General features: G+C 34.9%; 2 protein-coding genes across 5 annotated transcripts; one reads left to right on the forward strand and one right to left on the reverse strand.

Moving 5' to 3' along the window:
* The first annotated feature begins 7,972 nt into the window (after positions 1-7,972).
* LOC126726455 (glycolate oxidase-like) lies at positions 7,973-14,047 on the forward strand. 2 transcript variants are annotated; one of them, XM_050431716.1, is made up of 12 exons: positions 7,973-8,211; positions 9,381-9,542; positions 9,799-9,923; positions 10,899-10,945; positions 11,118-11,195; positions 11,656-11,780; positions 11,932-11,998; positions 12,104-12,166; positions 12,251-12,320; positions 12,455-12,555; positions 13,134-13,238; positions 13,563-14,047. In XM_050431716.1, exons 2-12 carry the CDS (start codon positions 9,406-9,408, stop codon positions 13,746-13,748), a joined length of 1,104 nt encoding a protein of 367 aa, XP_050287673.1. In that variant the 5' UTR covers positions 7,973-8,211; positions 9,381-9,405; the 3' UTR covers positions 13,749-14,047. The 2 variants fall into 2 exon arrangements, with proteins under 2 accessions (XP_050287673.1, XP_050287672.1); XM_050431715.1 differs by having other exon boundaries at positions 7,975-8,211; positions 9,369-9,542.
* A 2,666-nt stretch (positions 14,048-16,713) lies between these two features.
* LOC126726456 (probable disease resistance protein At4g27220) lies at positions 16,714-23,065 on the reverse strand. Of its 3 annotated transcripts, none has more exons than XR_007655886.1 (3): positions 22,974-23,065; positions 17,320-20,913; positions 16,714-17,050 (listed from the first exon to the last, which is right to left on the reverse strand). XR_007655886.1 is itself a non-coding variant. In XM_050431717.1 (2 exons), exon 2 carries the CDS (start codon positions 20,906-20,908, stop codon positions 17,984-17,986), a length of 2,925 nt encoding a protein of 974 aa, XP_050287674.1. In that variant the 5' UTR covers positions 20,909-20,913; positions 22,974-23,065; the 3' UTR covers positions 16,714-17,983. The 3 variants fall into 3 exon arrangements, 1 of the variants encoding a protein (XP_050287674.1); XR_007655887.1 differs by having other exon boundaries at positions 16,714-17,115; XM_050431717.1 differs by having other exon boundaries at positions 16,714-20,913.
* Positions 23,066-25,044: the final 1,979 nt, after the last annotated feature.

The raw sequence follows: 25,044 nt of genomic DNA on the forward strand, positions 1-25,044 counted from the left end.
AATGCCGAAATCTCATCCAAATCAAAGATGATAAGATTCCTTAAATGGATGTACATCGTCCAAAAAAAAAAAAAAAAGAGAGATGATAAGATTCCTTAAATGGATGTACATCGTCCAAACTAAAAAAGACGATAAGATTCCTTCAATTGATGTACATCGTCCAAACTAAAAAAAAGACGACAAGATTTCTTAAATGGATGTACTGTAATGACCCCGCCCCAACTATGTAGATATTGTTCGTTTTAGGGCCCATACCCCTCACGGTTTTGTTCTTCCCCAGGTTGTGCTGGGGAAAAGGCCTCTACACATTGAAGGGAGGTAATTCCTTATAAACACATTCTCATGTGCTTCCCTAGGCGATGTGGGATTCCATGGAATGCAAGACCCCCCTTTTTGGGTCACTACAATCCACTCCCCTTACGGGCACACACGTCCTCGCGTGTGGGGCCCACACTTTCGGTTAGGGCATGGCTCTAATACCATCTGTAACAGCCCCGCCCCAATTGTGTAGATATTGTTCGCTTTGGGGTCCATACCCCAAAAAGACCCCCCTTTTTGGGTCACTACAATCCACTCCCCTTACGAGCACACACGTCCTCGCGTGTGGGGCCCACACTTTCGGTTAGGGCATGGCTCTAATACCATCTGTAACAGCCCCGCCCCAATTGTGTAGATATTGTTCGCTTTGGGGTCCATACCCCTCATGGTTTTGTTCTCCCTCAAAGCACACAGCAGTGGGGGGAAAAGGCCTCTACACATTGAAGGGAGGTCATTCCTTATAAACACATTCTCATGTGCTTCCCTAGGTGATGTAGGATTCCATGGAATGCAAGACCCCCCTTTTTGGGTCACTACAATCCACCCCCTTTATGGGCACACTCGTCTTTATGTGTGGGACCCACACTTCCGGCTAGGGCATGACTCTGATACCATCTGTAATGACCCCGCCCCAACTGTGTAGATATTGTCTGTTTTGGGGCCCATACCTCTCACGGTTTTGTTCTTCCCCAGGTTGCACTGGGGAAAAGGCCTCTAAACATTGAAAGGAGGTAATTCCTTATAAACACATTCTCATGTGCTTCCCTAGGCGATGTAGGATTCCATGGAATGCAAGACCCCCCTTTTTGGGTCACTACATGTATGTTGTCCAAGTAAAAAACGATAAGATCCCTAAAATGGATGTACACCGTCCAAATCAGAAACGATAAAGATCCCTTAAAGGGATGCATGTGGTTCGAATGAAATTCCTTAGAACTTGTCCAAATGAGGTTCCCTAGAGGAATGTGAATCATTTTTGAATAAAAAGTGGCGCAATTTCAACATTCTCAGCAAAAGCTAAGTCAAAGAGACCCTATGGATGGAACAAGGCCGTCCTCTGAAAGGGAATGACCAAATTAACATTTTGGGCAAAATTCCCTAAGTCCCTCTAATGGACGAAGAAGATATCTCTTCGAAAATTCTCTAAGTCCCTCAAAAGAACGAAGAGGATATCTCCTCGAAAATTCTCTGAGTCCCTTAAATGGATGGAGATATCTAAGTCCCTCAAATGGATGAAAAGGATATCTCCTCGAAAATTCTTCTAAGTCCCTAAAATGGGTAAAAAGTGTACTCAAAGCAAACTACAGTAAACGGGAAATGCAATCAAGAAGTATTAACAAACCAGAAGGATAAAGGTAAATACATATAAAGTTGAAAAAACTATTCAAAAGCCCTAAAACAAACAGGGCATTTTCAAAAAAAAAAAAAAAAAAAAAAAAGGAGCAATAGAATCATGATTGGGGAGCGTCATCTCAGTCCCTCTCAGCCTCGAGAGGATCCTTGCCAGTGGTCACAGCAATCTGGGTTGCTTGGGCCGCCTCGTCTGCCTCGATCTCTTTATTAACGGCCTCGAAATCCAGATCCTCCAAGTTCGTCCTTGGCCTATGCTTTATCAGATACCTCCTTAATAATTCAAAACCTTTAAAGTACCACCCAAATAAAATGGTATTATACTCGTTAGTGGTCTGGAAGGCATGGACGGCCTTGGCCATTGCAGCCTTCATCCTCTGGCCTGCTGCTGCAAGCTACTTGTCCTTCTGTTTTATCGGCAACTTCTCAGAGTTCAGTTGCTCGGTCAAAACCAAGATCTGCTCTTTAGTGGTGTTATGGGCGTCCATAGCAGCAATTAAGTCTTTTCGTAGGCCTAAAGCCTCGGCCTCTAACGCCTCCACCTTGGACGTAGCCACGACGACCTTCTCCTCATTGGCCAAGTATTGGGAAGTGATCTGCATCATCTCTCCCAACACTTGGCAATAGAAAATTTGCAATGACCAACATTAATAGATGCAACTGAACACCAAAAGATGAAACAAAAAGAACAAGACTAAGAAGGTTACCTACACGAGTTTATGAACATGACGGCTCATCATTTCATGGGAAGGCATGTCCGAATCTCCTTCATCTCCTCAAGGGTGAGGAGTTCATTTGCCCGAGCCATGGCTGCCCCAACATCGGCCCATATGCTAGAGCCTGTCTTCTCCTCTCCTTATCCCCTGTCTTTCGTTTCTTCAAAGGAGGGATGACCTCCTCGATTGAAATGCCGAGAGAAACAGCGCGACCCTCATCCAGGGTAGGGGTGGACTAATCTCTCTCCCCCGTCTCCTTTTCTTTCTCCTTGTCAGTAATCCTTAACCTCCTCTGGCCAATACTAGAAAGGAGCTTGTTCTTCTTCTCCTCCTTAATCTTTGCATACATCTCCTTATTGAACTTGGTCGTCATCTCTGCACCAAAAAGAGAAAAGGGTTAAAGCAAGGAAAAGGAGGAAACGACGATCCAGTATGTCGAGACAACTCACGTTTCCTCTCCTCCCGATCAAGTGCATGAAGGACGTAAGTAGAAGGCTTTGGTCCCAAACAGTGACGAGCTAACATGCGTGGATCAACCAGCTCGTCAAAATCCTCGATGGTGCTTGCGTATTTGATAGCCTCTTGAATCCGCTCCTCAAACTTATCCTCAAGCTCAGGATGCTCTTTCACTACAAAACGAAAAAAACTACATAAGATTAGAAGGACGACTAACATAAACAGAAGATTGAAAAGAAAAACATCTCATAGGAGGCAAACACACCAAGCTGAGGGGTCTCCCACTGGCGTAGCAACCTAGGGACATCCTTCCAAAAATCGTCAGAAAGAGTCTCCCAACCATCACTCAACACGAAGAAATACCTAGACTTCTAGTAGTGGAAGGACGATGGGAGGTCAACGACAAGGCGAGACTTTCTATCCCAGTGTACAAACTCATAATACCCAAACTCCTAGGACTCTTTTAAATGATAGAGATGGACGAATTCATTAAGTGTGATCATATCCCCATCTGCTATGGTTGTCCAAATCACCATGCAGCTTATGACGATTCTCCAAGAGTTCGACATAAGCTGCCCAGGAGCAATGTTCAGGTGGTGAAGAAGCTCCATGATGAATGGATGGACGGGAAACCTGAGGTCGCACAAGAACGCAGCCTCATAAAAACAGACCTCACCATGAGCAAAGGCATAAGCCTTCTCACCCTTCCTAGGAAAACGAACCTTGGTCTCGTCAGGGAACTAAAACCTATCCCTAAACTTACTAAAGACGTCTACCTTCAAAGTACACTTTTCTTTAAGGGCATGTCATACGGGGTGTGGTAGAAGCAGAAGGGTGAAAGGACGAAGGTACGGAGGTAGCTGTGTCTATCTCCGCCCCAACCATGCCTACACCAAAAGACGAACCACTCTCCAGATCACTTGATCTCACCTCAGACCCCATAATTTCCCTCCTTAAGTCCCCACGCATAGATTTAAACCAAGCTAGGGATTTGCACAACAATGGACGTAAGTCACCCAACACCAAACCAAGGCCACTATCACCTACAACGAAATTCCCAATCTATGGGTATGGATCACTAGAGCAATATAAAAGCGCACATTATGGGTCACTAGAAGAATCTATCAGCGCCGTTAAGCGAGTAAAAAGGAAGGTGATGGAGGGAGAAGTGTGCCTAATTTCAGAGTAATCCACCATTAAGGAGAGTGACACAACTCAAAAAGGAAATAGGAGCACATAAAAAGGGAATACAATAAAACTGGGAAAGGAAAAAGGCGTAAATAAGGGCATACTTGGAAATAAGGAAGGAAACTGAGAAGACAAAGAGCAAAACGCGCAATTGTGAAGTCAGAAAAACTAAACGTAGAAGGAAAATGAAGAAATGAGAAAAGAAAGGCAAAGGTTAAAAAGGTTTGCCTTCAAAAGTGCAGGAAAGCTGAAAAGGTTTCATCGGAAATGAGACTTTTTAGCCCATCAGAGTAGGACACGTGGCCACGATGTGTGCCACACCGCCACGGAGCAATTAATATGGGGAGCAAAACCCTAAGCGCCCCAATTGCCAAAAAAAAAAAAAAAAAAAAAAAACTCCTCATATCCTTGAGACCGTCCAAAATATGGACGACCTCGGGATATGGGGGGCAACTGATAGTCTCGATCATATCTTCCTCCATAGGGAAAGCAATGGACGAGAGTAACTCCAGGACTCACTTAACTAGCAGTGACCACCAAGCAAGGACGAATCCCCTTGTCCTCAATCATTGATGAAACGTTACAAAACAATGATGAGCCCTTGTACCATTGGAGGAATATCCCACCATTAACACCCTGCAGAGGCGTTACTAATACGGAAATAAAGCTACCATTAAGGCAGCACCAACGACTAGAAGGGAGAAGTAAGCACCTATATATACTTACCTATAAGACTCGACAAAAGGTTCGAAAACTCTAGTTCATACATACTGATATTCTAATACTACTTTTCTCATTCTAGCCATCCTAACTTTAGCATCGGAGGTTTTGTGGCAGGCACCACACCGGTGACCCACATTTCTCCTTTTTACTGTGTCTTTTCTGTAGGATCAGGTTAGTTGTGGACGACTCCATTCTGGACGATCATTTTTGGCTGACAATTCGAACTTCATCAGATACCACTCTATTATTTTCTATTCGCCTCATTCTCTTCCTAGAAGTAATATAGGTTGTATTAACAGGCACCGTAAGGTCATTAACACCAAACTTTGTGTTAGATATTTCGTCTTTATGTTAGTATTTTGTCAGCTTTATACACTTTTGAGTCAGCTTTATACCCTTTTTTTTTTAATTCAATTTTTTAATTAAGTGAAACCCACATTATTTTAACCTTAATAAGTACCGCATGGTGCTTGTTAACATTTGCCAAAGTAATATTAATATTTTGACTATTATAAATTTCATCCGTCCTATAAAGAAAAGAAATAGATCTCCAAACTCCAATCGAGTACCAAGAAACAACTTGCTTAAAGAGAAAAAGTGGTAGATGATGCAATGATATCCTGTGCAATAAAGAAGAAGAAGAAATCATAAAGAGAAAAGTTTGATTGGTGTAAGGTGTTCACATGTTTTAAATAGTATATAGTTCCACCAACATTCTCGAAATCTTAATTTCCAACAAGTGGTACAATAATTGCGCTATTATACAATTTTTGTATTGTGATTTGTGAGTGTCCTTACTTTGAATATTGTGACATGTGATGTGAGGTGGGATTCTTATTAATATTAACATAAGTTTTTTTGTTTTTTTGTTTTTTGTTTTTTTTGAGGAAATATTCACATAAGTTTATTCCCCGTTTTTCACTCATGCTGCGCCTCGTGATAAGCACGAACTAATCAGCCTCAAACCGGAATTCAGACTTTTATAGAAGATAGATGGTTGCGTTTTACACGGATAGCCATCTCTTCTTTCTAAATTTTAACACGAGCTAGACTAGTATTTGGGTGGAATGAAGGCAAGTTCTTACTCAATCCGCTTAAAAACTCTTGCTTCTTCTTATTTTTTTTAATCTAGATTTTTTTTTTTTTTTTTAATAATAATAATTCCATAGTTACAATGAGAGAATAAAAATATTTAAATTATAGATGTCTTGAAAATTAAAAATGTGTCAATTAATTAAGTTACAAAGCTCTCGAGTCTCAATATTTTTACCTAAATCTAGCTCATAAATTATTTTTTTAATTAGTAGATAAATTGATAAACTGATATTATATATAGTATTTACTAAGAGACTAAATAAGGTTGTATGGCTTGTTACCTTTTCATATATTTTATATTTAGGAATAAAACTATTTAATACAAATGTGTGTTTTTTATTTTATTTTTTCGAAATATTAAAGGCAAGATAATGTTAAAATTTTTTAGTCATTTTCATTTGGAAAAAATATATATATAAGTCAATGTGAGATTTATATTTTTAACACAAGTACACTTTTTTGGATAGATTGAGATTTGGTGCAATGCCGATTAAGGCTTGTGATTCAAGTTAAAAAGTCATTTGAGAGCTAAGATTTTTTTTTTTTTTTTTTTAAAGTTAAAAAATTTCCTTTAAAAAAAAAAAAAAACTTTTTTTCCTTTTATGATATAAGGCTGAGAAAAGAAGTGAAATTTTTAACTTTGAATGTCAACTCTTTATTGGTATTGCACTAACTCTCAATCATAGTAAGAATTTATGAACAAATTTAGCTCATAGTATATATTGCACCTAATTATCCATCCGGATTTCACTAACTTTGATAGTTGGTGATAGGTTGGATGGTCTGAAACCGGAAACTTCCCTCAAACACTTTGAGTGTTGGTTTTCTCAGTTAGGAATCCGATGAACTCAGCCCGACACAAAAAACCCAAATATTTGAAAAAGATCTCACATTCTTTGACTAGATTTTTTGAACTCCGACTAAATCTATCAAAAATGCTCTTGTTGTCGTTTTTATTTGGTTTCAACCTCCAACCACCACGCCTAGACAACCAATCCAAACCAAATTGTTGCTCTCTTTAATTGACGATGAGTCTCATCTTCTGCCACCCAAGGTGATTTGGTCGAGTCCAAAACCGACTTGAATCGACTTGGGAACACCTTTAGGCATAAAACTCTAAAAATATATATTTTTTATTTTAAAATAAAATGCTCTAAAATGATATTATATTACGCTATGTTTGTTTCAATGGAAAACGTTGTGTGAAAATAGTTTTTCATATTTTCTAGTGTTTTGTAACATCAGAAAAATGAGTCAAAAGAAAAAATATAGTCTATTTTTAGAGACTGTTTTCTACTAAATATTTTTGGAAAACAACTCTATCTCGTAGCAAGCTAAATAAAGAAAGTTAAGAGATTATTTTTCAACTTATTTAAGATTTTACCAAACTTAGGAAAATGAGATAATTTTATAGAAACTACTTTTTGAAAAATGACTCATTTTCTCTAGAATACATTATGGCTGAAACAGTCAGAGCTAATGAAAAAATTTAGATGCATAAACTTTACTATACATTTTGTCACAATTTACATATGTCTCGAGTTATGATTGGATTACTATTACGAAAAACCAATGGTGAATTCATGTGTTAAATAATATTCCAATCATAAATTGACTAACTTTAAAGTTATGGTAAAAAATTGCAACAAATTATGTTGGTCCTCCAAGAATTGTGCATTAGTTGGGTTCATTGTTACCTGTTGACAAACTTTTAAAATGACCTTAAGACTAAGGGTCTTATTTGATCATCATTAACAGTAACACGTGCACAAATATTATTAGTCAAAGGATAGACATCACATGTACATCATTAAAAAAAAGAAGAAGATATATATGTACATAATTACATAGTCCAAGCATTCCCTCAAAAAAAAAAAAAAAATAATAATAATAATAATACATAGTCCAAGCATACAAAACAAATAACACATGATAATGCTCTCTCATGAATGAGTCAAGGCTCTGTTCAAAGAATGGCTGCTATGTTTAATATGAGCGAGCGGTGATGTAAGTGAACTGATTATCCTAAACAAGACAAAATTCTCTCTCCACGCAACACGAGTCTAAATCCCATGAAACAGATTTGGTTGGCAATGCTAACCTCGAAAAGCCAATCCACTCTGTCCCTCTCTCTCTCTCTCTCTCTCTCTCTCTCATGTCATCCCTACCCATTTTGTCTTTCACTTAACATAACCAATACTTTCTCTCTCTTCTTCCCTCACCATTTGTTTGGTTTTTCTTTTTCTTCTTTGTATCGTATTATTAGGACGTTCACTTTCTCTCTCTGCTTCTCTCTTCAGCATTATCTGCTGTGCAACTCCTCTTTGGCACTCTCTCATTCGTTCTTTCTCCTAAGGAGCCCAAGGTGTGTTCTTTGCTTAACCGTTGTTTCATATTCAGTGTTCTTTTACTTTGGTTTTCACTGTATGCTGCTGTATACTCTGTTTCTTATAGGATTATTCGCATCTGGGTTTTGATTAGGATTGTGATTGAGATGTAAAAGTTAAGGTCTTTACTTTTTATATTGAAACGGGTTGTGACTGTTTTTTAAAATCAGTTTGTGATTTATGTTAATTTGTTGTAGTTCTTATGACTTGGGATTTTAGTCTCAGGTTGTGTTTGGCTTATTTGGTTTTTACAGAATTTGATTGCATGCAGTTTAATTGTATTCTTTGTAAGCTGGCCAATCAGAACTGATTCGGTGTCAAAAAAAGTGAAAAGTCCCTTTGAATGCTTGAGCTAATTACCTAGTAATAAAGGTGGGGAATTTCATGTCTTTAAAATAAAGTGGATGCCCATTCTTTTCTTTTAAAAGCATGACAAATAGGAGGATCACTATTTTCAAGCTAGGGGTGTTGATGAATCTTATAATGGATAAATGCATGAAGGTGGTAGAAACTTTTGAGGTGCAATTTCAGGGGACTAAGCCCTGTTTCTCTGTGGTTTATGAATGATACAGGAGCATAATTAGAAACTATCTCAATATTTTATTTTGGATTTTCATTGGATAATTTCAGATTTTAACGTTTTTATTTGTTTAGTTTGACTTGTGGGGATGTTTATCTTTATCTTGTAAATCCTGGAAGCTCTATATAAAGCTCCAGATGATTTATTTTGTAATCAGACAATTATTATTATTAATAAGAGATTATTTGTGAAAAATTGCATTGTGTTTGGTGGTGATTCCAAACAACCTTTAGGTGGTGAATTCATGGTTTAAGGTGGGACTAATCTAGGCAGGAAGCCTTGGTTGTCCTGCATCAATGAACTTCTTTGAATATTGGTTGCATTACTTTTAGCGATTTTGCTCTATGAATTTGCTTATATATGCCAGAAAAATGTTTCATAGAATCCAGTTTTAGTAAATTTAGATATACTGCATACTTGTGTTTTTCAAATTTTCTTTTATTTTGATGGATACTCTTCTCAATTTCTAAAGCATGCACTTCTTACATAGGGTCTTGCACATTATTGCCTTTATCAGAATTTGTGTGATTTTAATATTATCAAAATCACTTTCAGAATATTCTGTAGATAGCATAAACAATCCTTTGGAGAGATGGAGATAACTAATGTTACGGAGTATGAGGCAATTGCCAAGGAGAAATTGCCGAAGATGGTTTATGACTACTACGCATCAGGTGCAGAGGACCAATGGACTCTTAAGGAGAACCGAAATGCATTCTCAAGGATTTTGTAAGCTATTCTTTTACAGTGACCCCAAAAATAGTTTTCTTTTGCTCTGTTGTGTTTCATTTGCCTTTTTTCTTGTGATCCATGCTTTTGCTTTGATATCTATTTTGTACTTGCTATTTTCCCTTTTTTCCTGAAAACAAATTGTGGTTCTTCCTTTTCCCAATTGTAGGTTATGTTCCTCATTCTTTTATTTCTTTACATCAGATTTGTTGTTGCATCTCTTCTCTCAAAATTTCTCTTTGTTTATTGGAAATAGGTTCCGACCTCGTATTCTTGTTGATGTAAGCAAGATAGACATGGCCACAACGGTTCTGGGCTTCAAAATCTCAATGCCCATCATGATTGCTCCCACAGCCATGCAGAAGATGGCTCACCCTGAAGGTATGTACCTTTGGTGTTAGTTATATTCATACATTTGTACATATATACATATATGGCATTGTTAAATATAAAATAGGCATGTATATTATATATGTCCAAAATATGTGCATAATATGTTCATTATACCTACGTTATTCATACCTTAAAGATGATGTTGGGGTGCGTATGGGACAATTTAGAGATAAATTTCCTATTGGCTACAATATGTAACTTGCTTGCTTGTTCTACTTTCATTTCAGAACCAAGAGTATGCTTCTTCTTCTTGGTTCAAACAAAAGTATGTGTATGTAACACCTGCTTTTCCAGGAAGCTTTAAGCAGTTAAGAGGTTTTAAAAGAATTATATCTTGTAATTTTCATCTCCAAAATTTCATATGCAACTTCACCTCTTTAGAAGAGGAACTTGATACAATAGTTTCTACACTCTGCTGTCATCTTCTCTTTTCCTTTTCCATTTAATTTTTTATTGGTCTTTGTTTCAAGTACTAAGCACAACAGTGTCAGGCTGTACTATACCAATCCTCTTAGACACTTTTAAGAGTTCCAAAGTTATATAGTATGCATTAATTTATTTTGATGGAGGTAAAGAGGAAAAAAAAATTCAAACTATTTTTTCCCTAAATGGAGGTAAAGGTACTTCTAAATGCAGTTGAAAGTTTTTTCACAAAAAATAGATTCTGATATCTTATTTAAGTTAGAAGGTGAATATGCTGGTAACTTTGAATAAGCATTCTTCTTTATAGGCCAACTACATGGCTCCTTTTAACATCATCCATGGGAATGGTGTAGCTGCACTTTCTAAGAAATACTTTTTATTATGAAATGCATGCTTAAAAGTTTATAAAGAGTTTTTGCAAGTTGATATAGTTTGATTGATGGCTAATTTTTTTTAGTGTACATATCAGAAAGTTTTTTCTTTATAAAAAATAAATAAAAAAGATTTTAGGTTAAATTTAACAAGGTAAATCTCATGCAGGAGAGTATGCAACAGCAAGAGCAGCATCAGCAGCTGGCACTATTATGGTTGGCTTTTCCACCATTTTTTGTTTTTTTTGGTTCCCACAGTGGGTTGGGGGGGGGGGGGGGGGGGGGTGTTTTCAATGTGTAAACCAATTGGGCCTGCCACACTCTGTGGATTTCCAAAATAATTGTAATCAATGTTAACATGTTGTTTATGCATGATTGGTGGTTTCAGACACTTTCCTCATGGGCTACTTCCAGTGTTGAAGAGGTTGCTTCAACAGGACCTGGCATTCGCTTTTTCCAACTCTATGTGAGTTCAAGAGATCATCCCTTAATTTCCTGTTATTTGTCTTTCTCTTTCCTTTGATAAAATCAGTGTTTTTACTTACTGTTGTCTGTTGTTGATCTTGGCTTGAGCATCTTGAAGAGTTATTATAAAAACCTCATTAGTCACAAACCCAGATTTAATTGCATATTCTCCCCACCCCTCTCTGGGGCCCTTTAATTTTTAACTTACCTTCTTATTGATATATTTTTTCTAATAAATCCTGTCACCTGTCAGTTTTCTGTTTCTTTTCTGTTTCAAGCTCTCTTTGTTCCAACAGAGTGGCCCTCTGGCTATTTTTCAAGAGATCATCCTACTTCCTACTTTTGAAGTCATTACTTTTTATCGAGTCCTGAAGTAACTTCAGTAAAGTGTGTGCTGCTTAATGGGTTTTTCTTTTTAACTGTTACTTGTCTTAGAATTGCTTTCTCTGGTTATTCTTCAGGTGTATAAAGACAGGAATGTGGTTGCACAGCTTGTAAGAAGAGCTGAAAGGGCTGGTTTCAATGCAATTGCCCTGACCGTGGACACTCCAAGGCTTGGCCGCAGGGAGGCTGACATCAAGAACAGGTGAACATTTTTTCAAAGTGTAATTTGAAAAATAAAGGAAGATAAAACAATTAAAAAGGATTAGCTTGTCCAAATATTTCTTACATGATTGAAGAATAAGCTACGACTTTTCTGCATAAGAAACTTAATTGTTTGACGGGTTCTCCTACAGATTTGTTTTGCCACCATTTTTGACTTTGAAGAACTTTGATGGATTGAATCTTGGAACAATGGATAAGGTGGGTCACCAATATGACTTTTTAATATGAGACAGATAATTTTCCATTTTCCATATAATATATATATATATTTTCTCCATGATCACACGTGGGGTTGACCTGCAGACCAATGATTCTGGACTAGCTTCCTATGTTGCTGGACAAATTGACCGCTCTCTCAGCTGGAAGGTAAGATGGCTGTTTATATATAAGATTTCTAGAAATATGAGAAATTTGTACTAATTTGAATTATTTTCTCATTTTTTTGAACAGGATGTGAAGTGGCTTCAGACAATCACCCGATTACCAATTCTTGTGAAGGGTGTCCTTACTGCTGAGGATAGTATGTGAACAGAAACCTTCCCCCCACCCCAAAAACCCTACCCAAAAAAAAATCCCTCTCTGATTTATTTATTTTTAAATCTAGAATTTTCAACAATCTTCTAATTTAATCCCATCTCATGTTCTACAATGCAGCAAGGCTAGCCATACAAGCTGGAGCTGCAGGAATCATTGTGTCCAATCATGGAGCTCGCCAACTTGATTATGTTCCTGCAACTATTATGGCTTTGGAAGAGGTAGATTTTTTATTTTTTTGCTCCAGCATGATGTAGTTCATTTATAAACATTTCAATTTTCCATAATGGGTTATATATAAGCATATATATAAGCATTTTTAATCAACAAGTGTAGGTAATCCAATGATATCATGCTTAGTTCTGTTATTCTTGTGTCACTCTTTTAATTTGTATAGTTTACTTTCTTTTCAATATATTCCTCACAAGTTCCCTGAAGTTGAATGCAAGAATTGTAACAATGCTTCCTCTATAGTCACAAACAAATGTATTTCCAAATTATTGATAAATCTGCTAGAAGATAAAGATTATGTGTGCGCGCGCATGCTAAGAGATTTTGTTGTCCTCACTTATATGGTGGTGATTTTTTTTTTTTGGTTATTTATATTCCTGAATTCTTTTTGTCATTCAGTTTTTCCAAATTTTTAGATTGTATCACTGAGTTTTTCTGTTGTTTCATAAATTTGCTTTTCCCTTATCTTGATATTGTACATATGTCAAAAGAATTTGTTGAAGTTGCATTGCTTTGAAATCGAACCTTGTAATATTTTAATATTATGGTTCTGATATGGATGACTTAGGTTGTCAAAGCTGCACAAGGCCGAGTTCCTGTTTTTCTGGATGGTGGAATCCGGCGAGGGACAGATGTCTTTAAAGCATTGGCTCTAGGAGCATCGGGCATATTTGTGAGTAAATATTATGCTATATGACCATTACAGAGAAATAGCTGCCTATAATGACCAATGAGATATTTCTACTTGCCTTGGATTCTTATATTTAATATTACTGAATACAAATTACAATTTGTAATTTAACAGTATTAAGATCTTAAAAGTAATAGCAATGGTACTTCCTAGTGTTGGATCTTGTGACATTTTTTCGGGAAATTTGGATAAAATTAATAATCTGACAAATGATGTATAAATTAAGAAGCATGAAAGAATAGTTACTCCCAAGCTCCAGGTCCCTTAGCTAATTGTTATCCATATGATCCTCTTGTCGTGTATCAGATTGGAAGACCTGTTGTATTCTCATTGGCTGCTGAAGGCGAGGCTGGTGTAAGAAAAGTACTTCAGATGCTTCGGGATGAGTTTGAAATAACGATGGCTTTAAGTGGTTGTCGCTCACTTAAAGAGATTACCCGTGACCACATTGTAGCTGAATGGGATCGTCCGTATCTTTCACCCAGGTTGTAAGATTATAATGCTGCTTCTTGTTCATTATTATGGTGGGAGGTTATTTCAGGAACCTGTCTTTTGTAAGAATAACACCTCTCACATTTGGTTTGAAAATATATATTGAAGAGTTCGAACTTCTGTGACACAATAAATGAGATTATTATTACAAGACTACTTAATTGTGGATTGGGGTTATGAACATATGGCACCAATGCAGCATATTTTTGTAACAGTGAATGCTTTATTTTGTTTCTAAGCAACTGGTGGTGAAGAAAATATATCATATATAGCAATTTGACTGTTCACTTCAAGTAAAATAGTATTTCTTTGCATCCTGCTGGGGGCTAGGATTTTCAATTTTGCACTGCTTATCTTTGTTCGTCATTTAGCTTTGACCATTCATCTTTGTTAAATTATTATTTATTTTTTTTGGGTGACAAAACTAAAAAATAATTTCTAGACAATCTTCAACTTGTAAGTTCTAATCACTTAAAGTCATTGATATAAGTTAAGTTGAGCACTAAAGTGTTCAAAATTTGGTTTGATTTAATATTTTATACTACTCCGGTTTAAGATCAAACTCAATATTTATGTATGATTTTTTTTTTTTTTTTTTTTTTTTTATAAATTTTCTGAATGAGCACAAGATTGTTTCTTTTACGTTTGGACTTGGTTTTTTAATTTTCTGAATGAGCACAAGATTGTTTCTTTTACGTTTAGAAATATCACTATTGACAATATTATATTGTAGGGCATTTTTTTCAAGGGCTAGTATGGGTTTTGTGGACTAGTCTTGTGCAATGCACACTTGTTTGGGCCCGAACACACTCAACTGCTAAAGAGATCTCTTGATAACATTGTTTTCAAGACAACCATCAACAATGATCCACCAAAAAAAATAACAAATAACAGAAAATAATGCAAAATAACAGAAAAGAGATTAAAAAAAATAATAATAAAAAGTGGAAATTAAAGGTAGATAGGATAAAAAAAATTATAAGTAAATGGAGTAAAAAGAAGAGCTAAAAGGACAAACACACATAGAGCGAAAGTTTTGGTCCTCCAATGGTAGCACCGGTATGAATTGCCACTGACAGTGGTCTATGGCTGAACCCAACAGATAAGAGAGAGGGAGAGACTGCTTGAAGAGAACTTGTTCTAGTGTTCTTTAGCCAAACATAGGCAGCTTCCAAAATTTATGCAAATATTACTCATTCATATCGTAATTGCACTGCACTGTTTATTATTATATTTTTAATGCTTTAACCATGAAAGCGATAACACATTTTTAAATCCACAAAGAAGGTAATGTGAAATCAACCCTAACATGTATGTGTGTGTCTATATATATACATATATACGGTCGGGTTTAAATTACACTTGGTGTAACTCTAAATAATGTTACATCACTCAATATTTTTTAATTGGATGCAAATTTTGACAAATCTATCATTAGATTACATTATCTTCATATATTTTTCATGCTTGCAAAATTTCAAGATGATCAAAGATTAATAGTCTTGTCATCAATCAATTTTTTAAATTTAAGTTTTTATAGTTTAAAATAATACATAAAATATGAGTTTATGGATCGAATGGTAAACTACATCCGAATGACCTTGAAATTTTGCAAGAATAGAGAATATAAAAAAATAATGTAATCTAACGGTGAATATGTCAAAATTTGCATCCCAGTAAAAAATATTGAGTAGTGTAATATTGCTTAAAGTTACACCAAGTGTAACTTGAACCTAACATATATATATATATATATATATATAAAGCCAAAATTAAGAGAAAATTCAATTAAATTTCAAATTAGGATTCAATTAGAATCTAATTTTGCGACATGTGTCTCATCTAATTATTGTTGCTAAAATGAAATCTTAGAAATCTTCTATTGTTTTCAAATACAATAAACATATTTATTATTATTAAGTGAACTTTAATTATTATTACTCAGAATTCTTTTATCTATTAGTTTGTCTTTACTCTTTACAATTCTTTTATTTAACAATCCAACTCAACTTTGAGAACTATTGTTCTTTGCAATTATATTAAGTGTACATTTAAGTCTTGATTGTAGCTAACATTTTTTTTCCCCTACTATTTGTAGGTCCTATGTGAGTCTCTACTTATTTTATTTAGTGTTTACCTTTCATTTACATTACTTTCAACAAAAATTTAGATAAGCTATTCGTAAATGGACACTTGGAAAATATTTGTTGTGTTAACATTTGCTTTTATTTTCACTCAATCGCCCTTGATTTGTGTCATACCCCTTGTGTGTGTGTGTGAAGAATCCCCCATCATCTAATGGTTTAATTGTCTTTTAGTGTTAACATTTGTTACCCATTGATTGACTAACCTATGCCCTCAGTTCCCACTTGACAAATAACAAATTAAAAGCACATTCATATTCGGCCACTAATTTTTATTTTCAAGGTTTTAGATCAAATTGGATTGTTGTTGGGCTTTTTATTTATTTATTTAAAAATGCCAAAACATTGGCAAGAGGATCATATTTAAGATTATTTCAGTTATGCTTAAAAAAAAAAAAAAAAAAAGTTTTGATTGTTTAAAATTTTATTTTAGGGGTTAAAACAAATAAATAATAATAATTTCTTCACAATTTTCAACTTGCAAGTTCTAATCACATAGAGTCATTGATATAAGTTAAGTTGAGCACTAAAATGTTCAAAATTTGGTTTGTTTAATTTTTATGGAACTTGAGTTTAAGATTAAACTCAATTTTTATGTTTGAATTTGACTTTTATTAAAAAATTCCTGAATCAGCACAAGACTGTTTCTTTTATGTTTGAACTTGGTTTTTTAATTTTTTGAATGAGCACAAGATTGTTTCTTAGATATATCACTATTGGCAATATTATATTGTAGGGCATTTTTTCGAGAGCATTTGTATGTGTTTTTGGACTAGTCTTGTGCAATGCACAAAGGCCCCAAACACATTCAACTTCTAAAGAGATCTCTTTCAAGACAACCATCAACAATGATCCACCAAAAAATAACAAATAAGAGAAAATAATGCAAAAAAAAATAAAAAATAAAAAAAGTGGAAATTATAGGTAGATAGGATAAAAGAAAATTAGGATAAAAGAAAATTATAAGTAAATGGACTAAAAAGAAAAACTAAAAGGACAAACACACAGCGAGAGAATTGGTCCTCCAATGGTAGCACCGGGAAGAATTGCCACTGATAGTGGTCCATGGCTGAACCCAACGGATAGAGAGAGGGAGAGAATGCTTGAAGAGAACTTGTTCTAGTGTTCTTTAGAAAGAACTCCATCCCATGATTTCAACTGTTATGGTTCAAACCACGACATTAGTATCATTACATAACATTAGATTTGTGCCATCCCTGCAGCTAAATAATCCACAAAAAATTAGTAGCCTAAACTAAAGACCATGCATACACTGACTTGCTTCCCTTCACAAATTTTTTGGAGAGAGCAATCTAAGAAGCATACCATGACCTCTCCCTTTTGTGAAGCAGGAAGCCAGTGAGCAATGACCTACCAACAAGATACGAAAGCTCTGATTGTAAAGCAATTTGGATGACTATTCTCACCTCTGTGACCCTCAATTGCATATGCAGCTTGCATTTGGATCTTAAATTTTTTAACTGTGGCCTCTTTGTAGCCTCTTTCTTCCATTAAATAAAAGCAGCACAAGAATGTTGATTGTTTCAAAGATTCCCTCAAGCATATGTAACGGGAAGCCAGATGATCCAGTCCTCACAACTCGGTCCCTCATCCTATTGAGTGGTATAAATGCAGTCTGGTGAAGCATCACTTACTCAAGCAGGCTACGCTGGTCTCAGTGAGATACAAGGGAGCACTAAAAAGTTGCTTGCTGAGAGAGGCACTGTCTTAACTTTGCCCGGAAAGTATGAAGCCATAGGCCCATAGGCATTTTGATATATTCACAATGCTGCAGATGCCACGAGTCAACCACAAGTTATCATTGAATGCAACTTCTTGCAAGTTGCATATTAATAAAAAAAATATTGACAATGGAATGCCTTGTGAGTCAGCACAAATTTTGGGCTCAAAATGTCTGAACTCCCAAAATTGAAGCCACATGTTCAATTCATGCTGATGAAGTCATCAATCAAGTGGCAGTTTCTTCTCAAAAAAAATAAAATAAAATAAGTGGCAGTTCACTGTCAGATGAAATGTCCATAACAATTCAAAAGGACTTGCCCCGTGCCTAGGTAGTCAGTATTTTTTGTTTTATTTATCTTCCTTGAAAAGAGGTTGTAAAAGACTCTTACAACTAGGCTCATCCCAGTACAACTCATCCCACCACTTTCTGCTTCCGCTGATGTGCATGAGGGAAGAAGGCAGGTTGTCCATTAAGAATGGAAGCTTCTTTAGCTTCTCACAGTCCCATACATCAATAGAGTCCAATGAATTACAAATTAATACCCTTTTGGAAATGGATTTCAATTCTGGTAAAGAAGATAAGTATAGGAGACGTAACCTAGGAATCATGATAGGAGGAAAAGCATTGCTATTTACCCCACTGGTTTCCTTCCCTTCAATGATTTCCTCAATTGAATGACAATTCCATACCTCAACCTCTTCAAGATTTTGAAGGCATGATAACAAATCAAATGTGAGTATGTATTTAAGCCTGTGACAATTGTGGATGTGCAGGGTTTTTAACCTAGAAAATACACTGTCTGTCACAGCTCCATAACAAATTGCCTTCAAGTTAAGTAGCTTCCGGAGGATCAATTTCTCTAGACTTGGAAAGGAATTTTCATCTGCCATTATGATGTACTCTAAACCAATACAAGTGGAGATGTAACACTCTTTTAGGTCATCCAATTTTGATGTGCTTGACAGTTTAGAAAGAATGTCAATATCATCACAACCCTGCAATGCCAACTCTTGAGTATTGTCTGGAAGCTCTATTGAACTCCCATTGGTGATGAGGTTACAGCCTTGAACTTCTGCACTGTAAGTTCCCTTGGAAATAGGTAAAAGGCTTGATAGAAGTCCTATACCAATATGGTAGCTTTTCAGCACCCGCCAATGTCTAGATCTCACATAGTTGTTGAAGCTGTATGAATCCTCAAAGGAAAGACCAAGATTAGTTAGTTGTGAGGAGTTTTTGATTTCTGCAAAATCTGCTCCTCCATTTCCCTGTGAATTCAAGGACCATCTCCATTTGCTTCCAAACATCGATAGATTTTCTAGGCGGCACAGGTTTGGGATGACCCCAGCAGGAAACATGTTAAGCTCTTCCGTATAAGAAAGATCAAGACGCCTAAGATTTACCAAGCCTTTGATACCACTAGGCAACTCTTGGATCATGGTATATGAAAGGTCCAACACCCTCAGCTCTGTCAGCATCGCTAGTGAAGGTAATTCTTCAATCTTACAAAGGCGTAACATGATTGCACGCAGATTCTGTAAACAGGAAAGGGAATCTGGAAGTGACTTTATTGGAGAATTAGATAGGTCAAGAACTCTAAGTTTTTGCATGTTCAGAAAGAATAAATCAGGGATTTTTTCCATTAGGGGGTTCTGTTGCAGGAGCAGAGTAGATAAATTTGTGCTATGGGGATGATCTGGAAGAATTTTAATGTAGTTTTCCATTAGAGAGACCCTCTCTACATTTTCCATCCACGTCCTTGGCAATGTTTTCAATCCAACACCAGCTTTGACCATGAACCGAGGACTCTCCTTTGTGATTCTGATTGCTAAATCCCTCACCAAATCATGCATTCTTACGCACCCTGTTCCAATAACCTCCAGCAGGCAAGCATCTTTGAGTTCCTTAAGCAATGCATGGCCTTTGTTGTTCTCATGCTCCCTATCCCACACTTCATCTATGAAACCTTCTGCCATCCAGTACTCAATCAGCTCCTCAACAACAATTTTATAATTCTCAGGATATAATGCACAGTACAAAAAGCAAGCGCGGACCCTGTCATTTTTTAAGTGGTTATAACTGAATTTCAGACGTGCAAAAACATCTTCCTCCATGCCTTCAATTTCAGCTCTTGAACTTTTCAATTCTTCCAGTGCATTCTTCCAAACTCTTGCATCATTGGTTTTCCTCATGGCTCGTCCCACAGTGATGATTGCAAGCGGCAAACCACCACATTCTTTAACAATCAGCTTTGCAGAGGATTCTATTTCAGGAGAAAGAAAGTCATCTATTCCAGCTTTATCAGTGAACAAATTCCAGGCTTCCTCCTCAGAAAGCATGCCCACCTTGATTTCTCTTTGTGTTTCCATGCCCCGACAGACTTCCATGAGTCGAGTAATGATTATTAACTTACAACCATTCTCTTTATTTGGCTGTGGGATCCCCACCTCTTCTAAGGTAAACTTACTCCATAAATCATCTATGATTAGAATAAATTTTTTCATTCTCAACAAATGCTCAAATAATATGGTTGATCTCCTGATTAAATTATTACTGAATGAGAACTCCTGGTTTAGATCCAGGTTTACTGCTTTCCCTATTTCAATTTGCAATATCTCCAACTCAAAAGTTTTTGATGCAGTCACCCAAATAACATTATCAAATATTTGAGCTTCATTGAGTTGATTATATATATGCACCATAATGGTCGTCTTTCCAACTCCACCCATACCATAGACACCTATCTTATTGATGTTGTCATCCATCAGACACTTCCAAATCTCAAGCAAAATATCCCTTTGTATTGTGTTACCGATTAACTGTGTTGCTGGCATGAACTTTCCTATATCTGGCAATAAATCAATAAATAAACCATTTGGAAACACTCCCTCTTCTTGAAGCTCGGTCACCTTTTTAATCTTTTGTAAAAGATGTTTTCCTATTTTATATCTTGAATAGAAATTAGGAAAAACACCATTCATGCACCTTCTTGTAGTGATGATTTCATTTTCTAAGCTATCCACTTCATTGTTTACCTTTTCCACAAGTTTGAGCCACAACTCTACCTCACCTTTTAGCTTCTTACTCAAGTATGTTAATCCCATATTAATCTCCATTTTGATGTCATTTGCTCGACCATTTAGTTTTTCCATATTGAAATGAAGTGACTCTTGGTGTTTCCGAACATTTCTCAAATAGGAGAACTGTGTGGCAAGGGTTCCCTGTGATGAATTAACAAACCCAATGACAGTCCCAAGACTCCCAACTATATCCATGGTCACTGCATTAAGTGAAATGACGAAGAGAAAAGAGAGAGGAGGAAGAAAGGAAGGAACAATCAAAAATTTAAGATCAAGTATAAATAAAACAAAATCAAATAAGCTATAACATATTGAAGTTATTTTTAAAAGCTATAACCTTATTACAGGCTCAATATGTGACAGCAACAACGCTTATGAATTTTATGCTTCTTATACAACCTAATCTTATTTCCAAAAATATGCTTGCAAGTTAATTGCCTTATGTAGAAATTTTCAAGGAAATGCCACTAAAGAGATAGAGGAGTTATCTAATGGATCACTCTGTAAAGTTTAAGGCACCCAAGTCTCAAGAGCAGTTTTCCTCAAACCTTCAGCTCCACTAAAAAAAAGGATAAACATTCCTAATGGGGAAGATAACAGTCAGCCCACTTTGAAGACTTCTAAGAGGCAAGGGAAAGCTGGTTCTAGTGCTCAATCACTAATTGCCTGTATAAAGGATTTATTGTGGTCAATGGCATTCAGAGTGAGATTGGTTTTAATAAAATTCCAATAGCTTATTTTTAAACTTTGAGGGCAATTGCCTTCTCTTACCTAAATGCGATTGCTTAGGAAAACTTAGGTGAGATTGCCTAGTATTTATCTTTGTTTATTTATCATTCTATTCACCATTTTAATACCAAAATAACCATCAAATATGTTAAAGATCCAATATTTGTATTACCTAAACCCTTAAATATCAAATCCTATTCAAAACCCTTCAAGATCACTTCAAGTAATCTAATTTAGTGCTGAATTCCTAACGATCCTACCTTCAACATTAAGACTTACTAAGGTAACAGTCATTGCTGCAATTCTTATTCCTAACGAATAGAAAATTGCGCTTCCAATAATTGGCTGACTGTATGACTTATAATTAGTTAATTCACACACCCTTGCCAAGTACAAGATTTATATAATGACTTGCTTACCTGACGTACAACTATAAATTAATTCATTGTTAAGGACTGCCCTCCTTGTAATAAAAATATAGTTATATTTTACTAGAAATCTTAACTCATTCCATCAAAGAAATAGAATTGGTCTGCTAATTGTACTTTAATCAATGTTATTATGAAATATGAATTTGCATGGAATTTATTTATTTACAATTATTATAATTTATGTACTAATAAAATATAAAATTATGTTAACCATTTCAATTTTTTGGGTCATAATTATTAAAAAGGTGAAATAGGTTGTTTTTATGTCAACCCCAAAACAACATATTTATTAAACGACTTGAATTGAATCATGTATGTGTCAACCTAACACAATTTGTTTATTAAGCATGGTACATGGATCATGTTGGCCACATAATAAAAGGGTTATGTTAGGAATGAGGGGTTTTTGACATGATTATTAAATGAATCATGTTCGTGTCAACCCATGTAATTGAATCTCTCTATCTTGACACAACTCCAACGATGCCTAACTCAACTCAACATGCATATGACCCACCAACACAAATTGCCACCCTTATGTTCAATACCTTCTTGTACTTTGTACCACACCTGTACTCATATTTACCTTACCTTCATACTACTCTAGCTAGGTTAAGGGCCTATAAGACAACTGTACAGCTATTTACACAGAATAGTAAATAATAACTTCACTCAATTCTAACAGCTTTCTCCATCCCAAAAACAACTTGGTGTCTTTGTTTAAAAGATTAACTGGGTTAGACTGGAAAATCAAGGCTACGCTTTTGCCAGAAATCTTATTACAGATGGATATTTTATAGATTGGATAGTGGTTAAAGTTGAACCCCAACAATTCTTGAACTACAGCATGTCTAAAAACACCAATATTCTTGAAAAGAGAGAGAGCTATAAAAAAATTGAAAATAGAAAAGATTCTATATTCAAATGATCTTGTGTTAACAACCCAACTATTTCCTAAAGGGAACTACTCAAATTATCAAGGCGAAATTGATGGAAGCGGACATGAAATTGAGGATGATGATTAGATACATGATTCTGCACTGATACCAATAACAAAGAAGATATAGATTGATTCATGGCAAAGGACTAAGGGCTGTTACCTAAAATCTTGCAAGTTGGAATGAAATGCCAATTTGCTCCGTACTTGCCAGTTGCCAGAAGAGAAAGACAGCAGCAGTTGACTTTTCTAAAGAGTAGAAGACAGAAGTTTAATAAAACATACGTAGTAACAAATATAGCAATAATTTTTACTGGAACAAAGTTATTGCGGAACATCTACTATATTTTACTTTCACTTTTTATTTTTTCCCCTCAAAATCTACTTTGGATTCCTAATGTAACGATTTAGTCCCCACCAAACAAATTTAAAAGAGGTTTTATCAAGAAATTTTTTTTTTAAAAGAGGTCACTTTTTTTATATCAAAAGCACGTAGCTAAAGTGATTTTTAGTTTGTTCAATTGACAATGTTGCTGCAGTAATTATTTATTTATTTTTTTTTAAAGTCATTTGTTTGTGCTTTTTTTTTTTCTTTTAAGTACTTATATGAGCTAATATATATATTATTATACTGACATAACACATTTTTCTATATATAAAAAGCACAAATGTGTGTAGATATAGTGATTTTTGGTTTGTTCAGATGGCACTGTAGCTATAGCAGCTATAAGTGTTTTTTTTTTTTTAAATATTTATATGAGTTGATATATATATTGTTATACTGACATAACAAATTTTTCTATATATAAAAAGCTCGAATGCGCGTAACTACAGTGATTTTTTGTTTGTTCAATTGACAAGGTAGCTACAATAGCTATAGCGTGGTCATTTTTTTTTTTTTTCAATCCTCAATGCTTTTTTTATTTCTTTTAAATATTTATATAAGCTGGCATATATATTATTATATTGCCACAACAAACTTCTATATATAAAAAGCGTGAAATGCACTTAGCTACAGTAATTACAGTGATTTTTTGTTTGTTCAGTTAACATTATAGCTACAGTAGCTATAGAGTTTTTTTTTTTGGGTCATCGGTTTGTGCTTTTTTTTTTTTTTTCCTTTTAAATATTTATATGAGCTACCATATATATTGTTATACTAAGACAACAAATTTGATAATATTTTCACAATTATTGAGGTGTCAATTTCTTATAGGTCGAAATAAAATAATAAAATATGAAACTGTGACCAACTACAACTGAAAATAAAATGTTTTATGAAAATATTGTAACATTTGTTGTTATTATAATATTTTCACAATTGTTGTGATCTCAATTTCTTATAGATCAAATAAATAAATAAAATGCTAAGTCTATAACATCTTCACATTAATTTCACAACAAATCATAAGTAAGCTACTATTGATGGATAGAAAACTGATATCAATCGTGGGTCCATTTTAAAATTAGTAACAACTTGCCAACTAGAATTTGTTATGAAAATATTATGTAGATAGCATTTCTATAAAAAAAATAATAATATATCAAACTGAAACTTACCACGGTTGAGGAATTGTGACATTTTGTTGTGTTCCTAAACTTCTTTTTTAGTTTAGTCAAATTTGGTTAGCAAAAATTTACTGTTTCATGCATAATTTTTTTTCTATTAGTTTTCTTTTTGTGTTTTTTGTTTTTTATTTTTTTTTATTGCATAGTTTAAAGTGATTGTCCCAATTAAAAACAATTAACAATTTACCATCTAGGATTTGTTGTGAAAATATTATGGATATAGCATTACTCTAAAATAAAATTATAAAATATCATACCAAGGTCCACCATAGCTAAAATAAAGGTATTGAGAAAATATCGTGACATTTATTGTGTTCTTGACTTTTTTTTTTAGCCAATTTGTTAAGCCAAAATTCATAGTTTTAAGAACAGTTTTCTTGGGCTGAGTCTTTTTTTTTTTTTTTTTAACACATTGTTTAAAGTAAAAAACACATAGTTTTACTAACAAAAAAGAATTATGGAAAAAAATACTTTCCCCCTTTATGTTTGAGGTAGTTTCATCCCCCCAAATTTAAATTTGAATAATTTCCTCCTTTATATTTTTGTAGACAAGTATATAGTCCCTGCTGTTACTCTCTTAATTAAACCCTAAAAAAATCTTATGATTCCTAGAATATTTTATTGTGCAATATCTAAAATGCCTCACTAAAATTGAATGTCCCAAA

The sequence above is a fragment of the Quercus robur genome, chromosome 5, assembly GCF_932294415.1.
Source record: "Quercus robur chromosome 5, dhQueRobu3.1, whole genome shotgun sequence".
NCBI lineage: Eukaryota > Viridiplantae > Streptophyta > Magnoliopsida > Fagales > Fagaceae > Quercus > Quercus robur.

What these genes read in the sequence shown, in the direction of transcription:
- LOC126726455 (XM_050431716.1), top strand. Translation starts at nt 9,406, where the DNA reads ATGGAGATAACTAATGTTACGGAGTATGAGGCAATTGCCAAGGAGAAA. An exon ending in ATCTTGGAACAATGGATAAG is followed by an intron (nt 11,999 to 12,103) that starts GTGGGTCACCAA and finishes GTTGACCTGCAG; the next exon opens with ACCAATGATTCTGGACTAGC. An exon ending in TGTCCTTACTGCTGAGGATA is followed by an intron (nt 12,321 to 12,454) that starts GTATGTGAACAG and finishes TCTACAATGCAG; the next exon opens with CAAGGCTAGCCATACAAGCT.
- LOC126726456 (XM_050431717.1), bottom strand. Translation starts at nt 20,908, where the DNA reads ATGGATATAGTTGGGAGTCTTGGGACTGTCATTGGGTTTGTTAATTCA.